The sequence below is a fragment of the Cibotium barometz genome, chromosome 37 (genome assembly GCF_041138505.1).
Source record: "Cibotium barometz isolate CiBa-2024 chromosome 37, ASM4113850v1, whole genome shotgun sequence".
Classification (NCBI taxonomy): Eukaryota; Viridiplantae; Streptophyta; class Polypodiopsida; order Cyatheales; family Cibotiaceae; genus Cibotium; species Cibotium barometz.
Genome location: NC_141082.1, coordinates 16,474,599 through 16,490,477, shown reverse-complemented (window position 1 = coordinate 16,490,477; position 15,879 = coordinate 16,474,599). Strand labels below are relative to the sequence as shown.

The 15,879-nt window shown below is 39.5% G+C and overlaps 1 protein-coding gene across 1 annotated transcript in view; it reads right to left on the bottom strand.

Annotated features, from left to right (window-relative positions):
• Window positions 1-1,241: 1,241 nt before the first annotated feature.
• Window positions 1,242-15,879, bottom strand: part of LOC147617000 (uncharacterized) — a 24,938-nt gene continuing 10,300 nt past the window's right edge. The window contains exon 3 of the mRNA XM_086776409.1: window positions 1,242-1,433. Coding sequence (XP_086632535.1) covers window positions 1,242-1,433 — 192 coding nt within the window. The remainder of the gene's footprint in view (window positions 1,434-15,879) is intronic.

Sequence of the window (15,879 nt, the reverse complement as noted above, 5' to 3'; positions counted from 1 at the left end):
ACCCATGGTACAACTTAATACTAAGGACTCTATAAGTGTCCAAAGGATGAGTAAAATGTATTTTCCTACTTCTAAGAAGCTAAAATTAAAGAAAGATTGAGGGAAGCACAAGCCCAACTCAAGAAGCTTAAACAAGAGAAAGTGAGCCTAGATCTCCGTAGGGAATTGGCCGAGGCTCGAGAGAGACGTGCCTTTAACATGGAAATGCGTGGGGGAGGGCTAGCCTTAGTGGATTGATACACGAGGAAGACCTAGTCATATGAGATAGTGCTAGAGAGATCGGGAAGACTTGACCAATTTCACAACACCTCTCTCAGGCAATGATCTGTCAAGACAAAACACAAAGAAAAACCACACCAAGGCAGAAGTAGATGCAATGATGAGGACCCCAGAGTTCTAAGAGTATATGAGAGGCATGTTGTTGTTGAAAGATATGATGTACAAGTGATAAAGGGTGAGAGAAAGAGGTCATGGAGGTGTGAACACGCCCCAAATAAAGTGAGCATGTGGGAGGAAAAGAGATTTAGGGTTGTCCTAGCCCTTGGTGAACCCTATATAAAGGGCAGGAGGCTTCACTTTTTGTAATACAAGTAACACAACACTTGAAGGTGAAGGTCAAGCCAACTTTGGAGTGGCTGAAATTGAAGGTAATATAGAAGCTTTTTATACATCTTGTGTTCTTGCTCTCTCTCATATATGTTGCTCTATCTTGCCATCAACTATTACTTCCGTTGTGCATACTCCCCATTATTTTGATATGGTATCAGAGCCTTGCAAAGGCTAAGTTCTCCTTTAATCCCTTTTTCTTTCTCTTTCACTATCATAAGCCATTCACATCCTCATCAAGAGGTAAAAGAAGGTGAGAAGCAAAAAGGCATCAAGAAGGAAGGCAACAAAAGAGCTTCATCAAACAGGAGATTCCGTCATCAAATTCAAGATCATCAACAAGTTCTTGAAGCTTGAAAGAAGAAGAAGAAGGTGATCCTCATCACTGACAAGAAGAAGAAGAGGAGGAAAAGGAAGAAGAAAAACACAAATTTCCGTCAAGGATTTTCGTCTGCGTTTTTCAGTCAATGCTTCTCTTTGATACTTTGGAACCGTGAAGAAGAGGTATGTCCGTCAATGCTTCTCTTTGATACTTTGGAACCGTGAAGAAGAGGTATGAGAAATTTTGGTTGAGCTTTCGAAGCTGCTAAGCTTGTTTCTTGAAAGGAGGTGGAGCAAGTCATTGTTGGCCGCCGTCAACGGAGCTTTCTGCAGTTCGGTCTATCTCTGCGTTTTTCCGTCGGCCGGCATCCGTCCGTCGCCGTAAAGTCGACCGTTGCCGTTCGTCCATTCTGCCGTTTCAGTCGCCGTCGTCCGTTCGACGGACTGCTCTGCAAGGTGTCGTGTGCTGGGGATTCTTCTCTGTTGTAAACAGTGTGTTGCAAGTGCTATAACACAAGCAACACGAGCTAAACAAAGCAAAGATCAAGCAGCTTCAACGAGCAATGCATCATCAGCGGGGCGACATATAGCACTTGAACGCAACAAATACGCAGGCGAATTAAAAACGCAACAGTCATTCCGTCTCCCGCCTTGAGCACAGTATACCGGCTGCTATCTTGGGTGTGGTTTTGCTATTGCTTATGCAACATCTGAGCGAGGCAAGCCCACGGACGATAGCCAGCAGAGCCGGCGTTCTTCCGAGGTTTAAAAAAAAACTTTCCTCTTTTTTCATCAAGGTTTTTTTATATTTTTTTACAAAGGTTCTTTAAACCTTTTAAAAATCTTTCCAAGGTTTTTTCCCGTCTAATGTAAATAAAAAAAAACCAAGCACACAAAGGTTTTGTCCCTCATTTCTTTCAAGCTTGAGGCAACCGGAGGAAGGAAGCATTTTTGCCAATCTCGCTTGGGAAGTGCAAGGCATGCACAATTTCTGAAACCAAGTAAATTCAACGCATCAAGTAAATTTCTGAAACCAAGTAAATTCAACGCATCAAGCATGAAATCCGATCCTTTTTTTTTTGAACTCATATGCATGGAAGTCATCCATCGTATTGTAATAGAGTTAGACACTGCCCTTATGTTGATAAACAAGTGGTAAGACCTCTCCTAAATCAATGTTCACATTGGTGTATGTATTTATGCATCATGATGAAGGGGAAGGTGGAAGCAAGAAGCATATGCATAAGCTATTGAAACATGGGTGTGGGGCAACCTTGAAGTTAGTTTGTGTGACGGTTGGACTAAGGAAGCTAGCATGATTGGAAGGAGACATGTACACATGAAGTGTGTCTACCATGAGAAAGGATAGGAGAAGCACGAAGATGCAACCAATGAAGCCAATGTAATGAAGAATGGTACATCCAAATCCCACTTGAAGATTTTCTTTTGCAAGAAGATGGTTTCATCAAAGCGAAGGAGCAACAAGGGTGGTGCACAAAGCCACTATGGAAGAGATGGTACCAAAGATGTCACTAAGGTTGAGGAGAATTTTGTAAGTTCCTCACATAGCGAGCAACTCTTCTAGTTGAGGAGTGAAGCATGCTTGCTAGAATTGGGAGTGAACCACATTTCTCAATAACTCATCACTTTTGTACAAGCCTAATCTATAAAGGCCACCTACCTTGTCATCTATCCTATGGTTGAGAGGGGGTCTTTTGTTCTTGTATGTCCAATCCTTACCTTGCTCCATGTTTGGCATTGTCCCATGGTGGCATTGAGAGGGGGTGTTGAAATATATGATGTACAAGTGATAAAGGGTGAGAGAAAGAGGTCATGGAGGTGTGAACACACCCCGAATAAAGTGGGCATGTGGGTGAAAAAGGGATTTAGTGTTTGTCCAACCCTAGCCCTTGGCAGGAGGCTTCACTTTTTGTAACACAAGTATCACAGGTTAAGCCAACTTTGGAGTAGCTGAAATAGAAGGTAATATAGAAGCTTTCTATACATCTTGTGTTCTTGCTCTCTCTCAATATGTTGCTCTATCTTGCCATCAACTATTGCTTCCGTTTGCATACTCCCCATTATTTTGACAGTTGTTACATGAAGGGAACCTGAGAGAAGCAGTTTTTGATGATGATATTAACAGAAATGTGGGAGCTGTTCCAATACCACCTGACCCAAGGATGCATGGAAATTAACCTGCTAGAGCTGTCAGAGGTTGAGGCAAGGAAAAAGCACCCATAGGAAGGGTGGTGCATAAGGCACCACCCTTCCTTGGTGGTGCATAAGGCACCACCAAGGAAACCAATCAGTGAACCCTCACAACTTGCCAACCTATTAATAATGGCTCAAGAAATAGGTAGGGGGTGGCTAGGGAGTTAGCTATTGCACCAACAACACAAAGAGCAACACTAGTCAAGCCCAAACATGTGGCAAGACTGATGCAAAAATTCTCAGGTGATGGGTTGATATTATACAACACCTTGAGATATTTGAATTGGTGTGAGAAACTTGTGGGCTTGTTAGTGACCCAAAAAAAATCTTTGCATCACCTCCAAAGGTCCATCATATGAAACTCCTTTTTGTTCACCTTTTGAGCATTACACCCTTAGGTGAACTGCTATCCTTTCATAGACATCAAAGGTTTTGAAATGATTGCGAACCTTCTGTAAGTTAGGCTATTCCTCATTCTTCTCCTTTTTTGCCAACCTTTTTTGCTTCCCATTTGGCCTCAACTTATGCCTTGTTTCTTTTTCTTCATTTTGATCTCATGAGCTTGGGATAATTCTTGGCTCACTCTTGGTTCTTGAGGTTTCTGTTTCATTATCTGGCTTAACTCTTCTCCCCAATTCTTAGAGAATTCCTCATGAATTTTCATGGCCATGGCTTACAATTAGATTCATGATTAAAGTATCATAACACTAATCATAGGTGAGATCTTGTAAGGTCTAATGTTTTTCACATATGGTCGTGCATAAAGGTTTCAAGATAACATTCTTTAGTGCCGAGCATCTAAGAATGTCACTATAGCATGATAATTATTCTTCTTCATCTATCTTTGAAACTTTAGCCTTTCAAACACTACATCCAAAGTTTTTCCCACAACCATTTTCAAAATCTTTCTCTTTCAAAGGGCTTTCCCATGATTTGTGCATCATGGACGGTCTCATCCCAATATTTCCCATGACATGGATTGTTGCTAGTATATGCATTTAGTTTTCACAAAAATCCTCGTTCGGAATTGGGGCATACAAGATGTCCTCTTCATGTGATTCTCTTGATCGTTCATTGGTTGCACATAACTATACTGAGGTTGTACTTTCCGTAGTAACATAATCATTTCCAAACAACCCTCCCTCCATGGGATGAGTTTTCCATGTCCACACATCTATCTTTGGATTTGTGAGTCCTTTTGTTGTAGATAAATGTGATCCATAGCCTATTCATGAGAACTAGCTTAGCACTCCTCATAAAAGGCCTACCTAGTATCATATTGTACAAATCCACAGGTCTAGCAAAGTTCATGGCTACAAACATATGGTAGTAGTACAATGAGAAGACTTTCACCTTCACATTCTGTAAAACCCCCATAGGTCATGACATGGTACCATATGCCATTTTCACAATGAGGTTTGCTTGCTCTAAGGCTGGTTTTCCCCACTTTTCCCAATATTGTTTTGTGATGATGCTCACTCTTACTCCACCATCAAGGATCACAAGAGATTGATAACCTTTATATGCACCACTGGAAGTGTTACATTTGTATCATCACTCTCATAATACTTTCCCATTTGGATGACCAAAATTTGACCTGATTCTGACAAGTCCTCCCTTCCTTCAACCAATTCCAATTATTTCTTAACAATAGGCAAGTGTAATTCTCTCTTAGTTGGCACATTGGCTTGCATACTCCCTTCCACCTACTAGTCATAGTCGGGGGTTTCCCTTCAACCAATTTTCAAAGTTCTGTTAGCCCCCTGCCACATCTTAAGGAGTTTGAAACTTGACCAACATCATTAGCATAGGCTCAGCATAGGCTTAGGGCTAGATTTATTGAGTCATATAGAGGATAGTCTCCTCTTTCCTCAAACATCCTGGATAATAAATCATTATTCCCCCCTTCTTTAGGGTTCTAGCATAGGCTCTAGCACATTCAACTATTTTGATTCCTATGTAGTGTTTCATCTAGGGTAAATTGTTTTAGTGGCCTAGCTGGCTTGCAAACCGTTTCTCATTCTTCTAGATTTTCTAAACTAGTGCTCATGCAGCCTCCAATTTCTCTATCTCCTTTTTAGCATTTGGGTACTCAATTACCCCTCTTGGTGTTTTGGGTTCAATGTCTACTTCAGCTTCTTCTTGTGTCACCATCCACTTCCTTTCTTCCTATCGAAACATTCTCTTGGCTTGACTCAGTGTATGCAATATCGATCTTTCCCTCATTAGAACCATCCTATATCACCATGGAAGAGTCTCCTTGTTGTTCCACTTTCTTAGCCCTTCTTCTTCTCCTTGATGTATGAGTAGAAGACTTAGCTAGAGATTCTCTATCGCTTTCTGGGGTCTTTCGTGCTTGCACATGTGTCATGATGTTAAATGGTGTCACCGCCACCCTTAATCATGCCCTAATCATTTGAAGTCCCATGGTTGGAATAGTGGTCTTGTTGAAGTCTCTCTAGTGCTTCTATAAGGAAAATCAATAAGCATTCACCAAGAGAGAGTAAGAAAGCATGCACATTCAACACCCTAATCCCTCAAGAAGTAGGTGAATGTTTTTCCCTCTCCAACCCTATTCAATGAAATTTTCCAAACTCATGTCCCTTCACTTCTCCCATGTCTAGCCCAGCCTAAATTTGGTCGCCTCTAAGCCTTTATTGATGCATAGATCTCAACTTATACTAGATTTTGGATCACGTCAAGGTGTAATAGTATATCCTTATGCTTTTCTCGTCAATTTATTAAAAATATGAAATATTTGAAATGGCTCAAAAATAAACCATACACCTTTAAAACAGGCGTAAGTGCTAAAAATAATTCCCAAATTTAAAATGCAAAATAAATTGCTCTACTAATCTATAAAATAAGCTAATTTTCTAGTTTTAGATTTAAAATTTGTTAAAAATAAAAAAACTGCTTCACTTGCTCAAAAATAGATAAATTTTTTACTCAAATTTGGCTGTCATCAACACTTAATCTCAATTTTCAATATGCTTAAGGAAATTTGGCTGTCATCACTTAATCTCAATTTTCAATATGCTTAAGGAAATTTGGTTGTCATCAACACTTCATCTCAATTTTCAATATGCTTAAGCAAAGGAACGACCAGCCATTATGCATGAAATTTTTTGAGTCAAACTTTGGTTGTCATCAACAATTAATCTCAATTTTCAATATGCTTAGGCAAAGGAATGACTAGCCATTATGCATGAATGAAAGCAAGCAATTGATCCAACATAAAGCAAGCAAAGCACATAACCACTAGGAATACATAACCAGCTAGGAATACATAACTATGAAAAGTAAGACCAATTCTAAGTAACAAAGTGTTCATTCCCTCTTAGTTTTTCTTCAATACTAAGGTAGTCAATCCCCCTTAGACGTATTGGAGAAAAACTAAGAGGGAATGAACACTTTGTTACTCTCTACAACTATACAAAATATAATAGTGAAACGAAGATGTACCTATAATGCAAAAGCTAAAATGCAATGTAAATGCATCAATGCAAAGCTCATACATCCTAGATTACAACTAATCACTACACTAATCCTCATTAGGGGTCTAAAAATTAATTTTTTTAGCAATCCCATTTAGCTTAAACTGACCAAAGGATTACATAGCTCAATCTCTTGATTCCAAAGTGGTCTTAGATTAATTAATGCTTAATTAATCACTAATTAAATCTTAACCAACTAATTAAATATAATAATATTCTTCTTACTATGCTAATAATGCAATTAAGTGCTTATTTTTTATTTTTTTATTTTTAAATTAATAAAATAATTAAAGGTTAATTTAAGAAAACTAGTTTATTGTACATTTCTTTATAGAGAGCCAAAATGAAGCTTTCGACTCAAAAACCCTCCAAAAGCTAATTAAAACACACAAAAAACACAAAACTAACCAAAAAATTAACACAAACAACATTGAAACAAACCAAAACAACAAAAAAAACAAACAAATCTCCACTCAAATCCTTGAGTTAACAAACCTTGTCCTTTTCTTTTCCCCTTCTTCTCCTCATTGTATCACCACACATTAAGAATAGAAAAAAATACTTGGAAAGCTATTGGGGAATTATGTCTATGCTAAGGGTCATGTACACTAGCACCTCATGGTAGGGGACTGATGTCTATACCAAGGGCCTACCGCACGGTTAGGGTAATCCTTGTACCTCCCTCTAGCAAAACAGTGCCAATGTTAATCCCTTCCTTTAATGCTTAAGCTGCCAAAACAGGAAAGCATTAGCACCACTATCAAAATAATAGACATGTTGATCTATTATCACACTGAATGTCATCACACCGACATGCATACATCATGAACAAAAGGATCATATGTGCAATGCTCAATATAAATGCTCAATCATCCTATGCATAGATTGGTAACTCCTTCTTTTTAGCACTTGGTGCTGATGCATCAGCCATAGCCATTCCTGACTCTTTCTTCTCCATCTCTAACCTTTTTTTTACATTCATTGATATAATGGTATGGCTTTTAACAATAGTTGCATTTGCTTTTATTCTTAGGCTTATCACTCCCCTTCTCAGTATCCTTGTTAGAAGATTGGTTGATTTTTTCTTGGCTTATAGTTGCCCTGAGAAAAGGCTTTGCCTTTATCTTTTTGACTGGCAACAAATGCTTGGTCTCCCACATGCATAATAGTTTGGTTTTACCAAGATTTCTCTTCTTGTAAGAGAATTGCAACCAACTACTCAAACATAAGGGCATTAAAGTTACCCTTCATCACTCATGAGCTGAAGCATGGATGCGAGAGCTTAGTATAAATTTGATAAAGCTCTGAGAATAATAGACACCAATGAGCTATCGGAATAGGCCTCATCAATATATGCAAACTGCTCATGTCCCAATGTTAATAACGATATTCCAAAGCCCATGACACATTATATTGGACCATAATGGGTAGTTTTTCCTATTAAGGAAAGCATCTCAAATACATCATTGCCAACCATTTCAACTACAAATAATGAATCTTTGATTGAAAAATGCAAATATCCCAACTACTTGCTATAGATGAAATCTATGGCCACCAAGATGGTTACTAGTAGATCATTGATGACAAGGAAACTTTCTAAGTTATTGAAAAATGATAGTGTAGAGTATAGAAATGTTACTAGTAGGAATGCAAAAATCGTTGATAGTGATGATGATGCTGTTAAAGCTATTAATGATATGAGCTCGAAGATAGGATGTGGAAGACAATGAATGGACCTGTTTGCACACCAAATACTATTGCAATACTAAAAACCCAAAATCGAACAAAGGTACTTCAAATTGATAATCCCCCTAGGATGTTTTGCAAAAAACTTACAGTATGTAATTGAGCCTAGAAATGCCCTTGAAATGCCCCGAAAGACATAAAAACTACTTAACATTGTTAACAGCACACTATAGGGTATACCCTGTCTAGCTAAGAGGATAGCTCAATTTTTGAGACAATAAAAAGAGAAACTTGAGGAGATGATACCAAGGGGGTGAGGGCTAAGAGAACCTACTCTGATACCAAGGGAGTGAGGGCTAAGAGAACCTACTCTGATACCAATTGTTGGAGTGGAGATACAAGTAGTAACACACATAAATACAGCAAGCAAGGGGAGATAGAGAGAAGCACAACACTCAAAGTAGATTGATGAGAATGAGTGAATATAAGTGAAGTGACATGATAAGGTTACTAACACACACCAATAGAGTGTGTACATATGCTCATGGGAAAACCCTCCTAAAGAGGGAAAAAGTACCCAGCCCATTAATTAAATAATGAGAGAGAGAGAGAGAGAGAGAGAGAGAGAGAGAGAGAGCATTGAATGAACATATGGGCTTAAAATAATATCGTATTGGGTGCTTATATTTTGATGAAATGTTTTTACGCAATAAAAGTATATATATAACATTCAAGTTTATGGCAGTGTATATATGTAAGTCTAGAGATGTTAATCTAGATAGGTGAGATTGTAGACATGAGCCTAGCAACCAAAAAAATGTGTTTAAAACCATTTTTAGACCTATACCAAAAACACTAACGAACTTTGATCCGAACATGATCTAGACTAATTATTAGAAATTATAATATAGTTTATTGTGGCACATCGTAGTAGCATATCAAATCACATTCTCAAACCTACCAATCCTTTGATCCTAGCAAAGGACAAGCACTCACAACAAAGTGCTCCCCTGTTAAAAGAAGGCTAGAATCCGTTAGATACAATAAGGTGTTTGTTGTGTTTCTTCTTTGTCCTTCTATTTGCCTTCTGGTCTTCATATCTTCACATTCTCAAGTCCACTTCTATAGTAGTCTCGGCTTTATAGTCTTGATTGTCTCACTGTAGCTACTTACAAATAGGCTCTGATGTCCCCACCCACCCCAGTGATCACTCTCATTGGCTAGTTCATTGTTCCTCACTGAGGTTTGGAACATCTCTTCTTCTTCTAGAGTGAGGCTTTCATTCTCCCAAGATTTTAATCGTTACACCATTCTCGAGGAAACTATGTTCTGGCATTGACTTTAGTTATAGTAATATGTTGGTGTGTTGCATGAGCTCTTGGCTTTTCTTCTCCCACCTCTGCACAATATCCAGAGTCATTTTATATGCTGATTCTACAAATTCCTTTCCTTTTCTATTCCTCACTTCTTGTAGCCTCAAACTAGACTCTTCCATGTATGCTCAACTCACTTTTTAAAGTAATGGCTTCCCTTCTCCAATCTTTTAACCCTTTTACAATTGAACACTAAATTCTTGGGTATCGATGGACTCTTCCATGTATGCTCAACTGAATTTTCAAAGTAATGGCTTCCCTTCTCCAATCTTTTAACCCTTTTACGATTGAACACTATTCCTTGATATCGATGAGTTCATGCCTCCAAGGATAGAGAATTGAGAAAGCGAGGAAATACATCATCATGTGGTCTGAGTGCATAAAGCACTTGCCATGCAGGTGGCACGTGATTGATTATAACTTTGCCAAGACCTTGTTTTCTTGCAAGATCAATCCTTTCAACTCAAACAAGGCCTCAATCATGTGATGTGCATATATGAATAGATGCATCAGAGTGTTCCCTTCTAACTTTATTTTTTGGATTTCTCTCTCCTTTTTTGCTTTGACCCAGGTTTCCCTTTGGTGTTTCCTAGATAATTTCTCTCTCGTCTCTCTAATTTCATTTGTCAACTCTTGGTACTTAAGTATTAGCTCCATGATCCTCCTGTGATGAAGAACTGACCTAAAATCTGTTGTGGTTACACACATCAACGAGGGAGCTTTATCATCTTTCGCTACTCAATATACGAGTTCTAAGTCTAGGATCTGAATACATCTTGGATGTTTGTAGGGTATGTATGGTACCAAGTAGGCTACTTCTACCATTGGCCATCCTTTTTTGATCTATTGGAAGATCTTATATAGCTTCTCTTCTTTTGCCATTTCTTCATATATCGGATTCGAGCTTCTTGCCTACTCTCTCTTGTCTCCCTTGCTTGAAAAATTGCTCTTTCAAGGCTTTTTCTTCTTTTTCTTTCTCTAGCTCCTCATTTTCCTTGTCTTTTCTTGATTTCCCACTGCCCCCTTTGACTTACCCTAGCCTTGACTTTTTTATGATCCTTGACTCGGGTTACAGGAGCTAGCATCACCTTGGAATCTTGAGTCTCTAGCTCTAGGGCTTGCTCTTGAGTTTTTGCTACCATTACCTTAGGCCTGCCCCATCTAAAACATCCTTATCTAACTCTTTAGGGCATGAGGTCTTCTTTTTCCTTGTCCTCGTCTTCTTATAAACCTTCTTCAGCCTATGACCTCCATATCTTCTAGGTCTTTCATGATTTCTTTTGTCTTCTTAGAAGTTTCTGCCTTATCATCACCTTGGATGATTTCATAAGCCCAATTTTTTTTTCTTTGATAATGTAGCTCTTTGTTTTAACCTCGAGAACATACAAGAATGAGGATCCTAATATGTCTCTTCTAAGGCCCCTATGTATCTTGCATTCGTCCCTTCTGCAATTTCTTCCAATGCCTAGCTAATGTCCCCCCCCCCTTTTCTTGATCAATTCACTTAAAATATGCTCAGGAAAATTCATGGCTACTTGCTTGTATAGCTTGTAGTAACTTCTTCTAAGGGTGTCATTGGATACATTTAATTTTTTGTTAATCTTAATATGCTCCTTTAATTTCTTCTTTGATTTTTCCTTTTGATAGTGATACTCATTGCTCCCATTCCTTTTGCTTTCCCAAAGCTCAATGTCTACCTTCTGAAGTTGTAGCTTTAGTTCTTTGTTCTCCCCTAGTAATTCCATGTTCTGAGCCATGGGGGTTAAGGCTTCACCCATAGGTACATACCCCATTGTGGCCAGTGAATCATACATCATGTAGCCTTCATCCATGTGTGACTAAGTACTACTGGTTCAGGTAATGTTCTTGCAAGCATAACTAGGAAGTCTCCCATGAGGTGCTTGTTAACACAATATGTTTCAATTTGTAGTAGCCCGAGAACCTTAGTGTTCCTACATTGATACCTTTCACCTTCAAAGAGGTTTCTATGAGTTGAGGGTTTCCCAATTGGTTCCATGCATCGAAGGAAATTAACTTATGACTAGCCCCCGTGTCAAGCAATGCATTATATAGAACTTGACCATAAGGGTTAGGTAATTGATGAATGGATGTTCATAGAGGTGCTATGAGATCATTTGTGTCCCCTTAAAATTTTCCAACAAAGGTTTGTGTGGATCCAAGGATAGCTTCTCGTCGTTTGTTACTATCATTGTATTTTCCTTTCTTTAGCTTCTTGTCAAGCTTGAGCTTTCTTTATCTTCTTGTCAAGCTTGAGCTTTCTTTAATTCTGCTTTTTCCTTGGCTACCTTCTTATCTTGTATAGCCTACAAGCCTTTGTTGGTAAGAGGACCATAATACTTCTTAAATATATTGCCATTAAGGAAGCCTAGGGTTTCAACCCCATCAAGGGTTCCAACACGCATGGTACCTTGAGGTGTTATTTCACAGACTCGAAGTGGTCCTTTTTTGGTAAATTTGAGTTTCTTTTTCTCGCTGCCTATGGACTCCATACATGACTACAAGGTCCCCCTCATTGATTTCCTTATCCTTGAGATTATTATCAAACCACTTTTTTTGGCAATCATTTTCTGTCAACATGTTTTGCACAGCAATGAACAATTGGTTGGTCAACATGCTACCATTAAGTCTCTCATCCACTGCTACCCTTAATCTGGGTATCATGAATTCCCAGGGCATTACCACCTCAATCCTATAGACCATCTTAAATTGTGTATAACTAAATTGCAACTTTGTAAGAGGTTTGATAAGCCCATAAAGCTACTATGAGCTTAAATTTTCAATCACTGTTACATTGAGCCTCAATAGTTTTTGTCAATATAGAAATGAGGACTTTGTTGGTGCTCTTGGCTAGACCATTTGCTTACGGTAGGTAGTATGGAGTGGACTTGAAGTGTGAGATCATGACCATTGTGGTGAGATGTTGGATTACATCATTTAAAAAATGTTTCCCTTGGTTCACTGACTCAAAACGACAACCAAAAAGGGTAAAGATACTCTCATAAAGAAACTTAGCTACAGCCATAGTGTCTGATTTTCTTGAAGCTCTTACTTTGGCCCATTTTGTGACATAATCCATAGCTATTAAAATGTACCTTGCTTGGGTGCTATGTATAGCCAGACTGATGGGTTGTCCCACAAAGTCAATGCTCCATTTCTTAGAGTTCTAGAACTTTAATAGTGTGTAAGGGCATCATGTCCTTCTTTTTTGGTTTAGCGCATCATTGGCACTTGTCACATTTTGGACAAATAGCGTACAATCTTTGAAGAGCATGGGCCACCAATATCATGATTGGAGCTAAGAGTTGTTATTGCCAAAAGATCTTGGGAAGGTATAAAAACCAAATAAACTTTCTAAAAAGGGTTCTAAAAGTTTGTAATTCCTAGCTTCATTGAGTTTGTAAAAGTCTAAGCTTGAGTGCTAAATAATTCTTGGTTATTTTTACTCTCACCAGTATTGTATTACAAGTTCTCATTTGTATATTGGCTACTCTCTAGAGTATAATGGCAAGCTTTGTTGATTACATCTATTGCATAAAGAGAGAGAGAGAGAGAGAGAGTGAGTGAGTAAGCGAGAGTACAATTGTTAAGTGTGATTTTGAATTCCACTAGAAAATCCTTGAAAATGTGTTTAGCAAGTGGCTACAGGAGTCTACAGGCGATAGTTGTAGGCTATCTAGCAATCTAGACTCAAACCTCTCAAGACAATGAGAGGATTAGACTACTGGTGAGGGTGGATTGATTCTTGGGGAGAAGCACTCCAAGCATCAAGTGATGAGCATGCAAGTGCTAATCAAAAACCAAAGTAAAAGTCCCATTGTGATGAGGGACCATCTACAATCACCTCACCAAGAATTGTTGGGAGGCCACCACTCATCATAGGTACAAGCCTCTTGGTCAAGCTTATCAATAGAAACACAACAAAATATTTGGACATCCTTTGGGATGCAAAGGTTAAGACCATGATAAGCTTCCACCACACATTTGTGGTGATGTATTTTTAGAGAATGGGTCATACACCATGATGTAAGCCATACATGAGAGACTCCAAGCTGGCTAGCTAATCATATTTATATATGCAAGGGTAACCAATACTTGAATATAAACTTGAAGACATGGATTGAGCCATTCTCACCAATGATTTTGACACAATTGTTTGGACCACTTCTATGAATCTTTGTAGCATATAGAGGCTCACACCACATCGATAGATATGTTGGATGGTGAAGATGAGGACCCATAATATGAGCCCCTCTTTGAGCCTAACTACCAACTCCAAGGATTGGATTCATGTTCTACCATATGGACACTCTTCCACATAAGCTTGGGACAAAGTTTGCATGATTAGACAGTGCCAAAATCACATCCCTATTTGTGCTCAATGCATTTAAAACAAAACCAATGATGGAACCCACTTTCCTTTGAACTTGCAGAACACCACCTAGCTATATGGCCTCCCTTAGTTGACACCGAGGCTAGCCACAATGTGTTGACTTAAGAGACGTGGACCTCATAGTGATAAAATACATGGTGAAGCTATGGCTATGGTGATGATGAAGCTATGGTGGAAGTGTGAGTGAAGCATTCATCATGCTAAATGAGAGTATGTGGGATAACTAAATTACACTCAATTTAATTAGATTGCAAGATAGATTAGCCTTGGCACATAGAGAAACTTGAGATAAGTGCATTACTTCATTGCTTGAAATGAGCTCCTTTAATAGGAGTTGGGTACATCCTTGGGGCTTGGCTTTAACATGATTTATGAGACAGTGTAGAAGATGTCACATGGCTTGATACTAAGCTATCTCATCTCATACTCACTCCCTACTATCTAGTGTGTGAACAAGGCACCACATTCTCAAACAGCCCCCTGATGGTTAGGCTACTCAAGGTGGTCAATTGTGAATACATAAGTCATCACCCCCCTTAGTGATCTATAGCTATTTAAGGTGGTTAGGTGTGATTTTACATGGGTTAATGCCCCCCCTTAGTGCAACATGCTACTAGGTGGTCATGTGGTTCTACAAAAAAGAAAAAAGATATGTCTACTCATTTGGTGACCTTTTTATACATGGTTTAGGGTAGTCATACGGGGAGTTAACTTTAGAAGATGTGATCCTTGGGAATTTCTCCCTTGGTGCTTAATGTAGCTTCCATGTGGTTTGCTTCGTTCTTCTTGAATTTACAATCTTCTTCTTTATGGCCCAGTTGTTTTGGCTTGCTCTTTAGTTGGCATCACTTTGGTAATGCCCTTTCCTTCTAGAGTGGGAGTGTGTTTTTTGAGGGAGCTTGGTGGATGGAGCTTGGGAGGGAGCTTTTTCTAGAAACCCTTATCTCTTAAAGATGTGAACATTCTCTCTCTAGTCCCTCCACCACTAGCTCCTCCTGTCTCCTCCCACCACCTCCACCACCACTTCTCAGCCTAGCCCACTTTCTCCCCTCCCCACCTTAGCTCCTCCCTTTCATCTCTCTAAATCTATTCTCTCTAACTCACTCACTTCATCTTACTCCCATCTCTCTCTCTCTCTCTCTCTCTCTCTCTCTCTTTGCTCTCTCCCACCCACTTCCCTCTCTCCTCCCTTTCCTCTCCCACCCACTTCCCTCTCTCCTCCCTTTCCTCTCTCCCACCGACTTCCCTCTCTCCTCCCTTTCCTCTCTCTCCCTCCACCACCATCTTCCCTCCTCTCTCTCTCTCTCTCTCCTTCCACCACCCTCTTCCCTCCCTCTCCCACCCTCTCCACTCTCTCCCACCCTCTTCTCTCTCTCTCTCTCTCTCTCTCTCTCTCTCTCTCTTACTCCCTTCCTCTTCCCTCTCTCCTCCCTTTTCTCTCTCTTCCCTCTCCCACCTTCTTCCTAATCTCTCTCTCTCTCTCTCTCTCTCTCTCTCTCTCTCCCCACCCTCTCCCCACCCTCTCCCTCTCCCTCTCCCTCTCTCTTTCTCCCCTTCTTCCCTCCCACCCTCCCTCGCACTCTTTCCTCTCCCGTGTCTCTCTCTTCATCTCACCTCATCTCTCTCTCTCTCTCTCTCTCTCTCTCTCTCTCTCTCTCTCTCTCTCTCTCTCTCTCTCTTTACTATGTTTTCTTTTATTATTCTTTTTCATGTGTTGGCATGTCATTATCTCTCTCTCTCCCCCCTCCCCCACACTCTCTCTCTTCCTCCC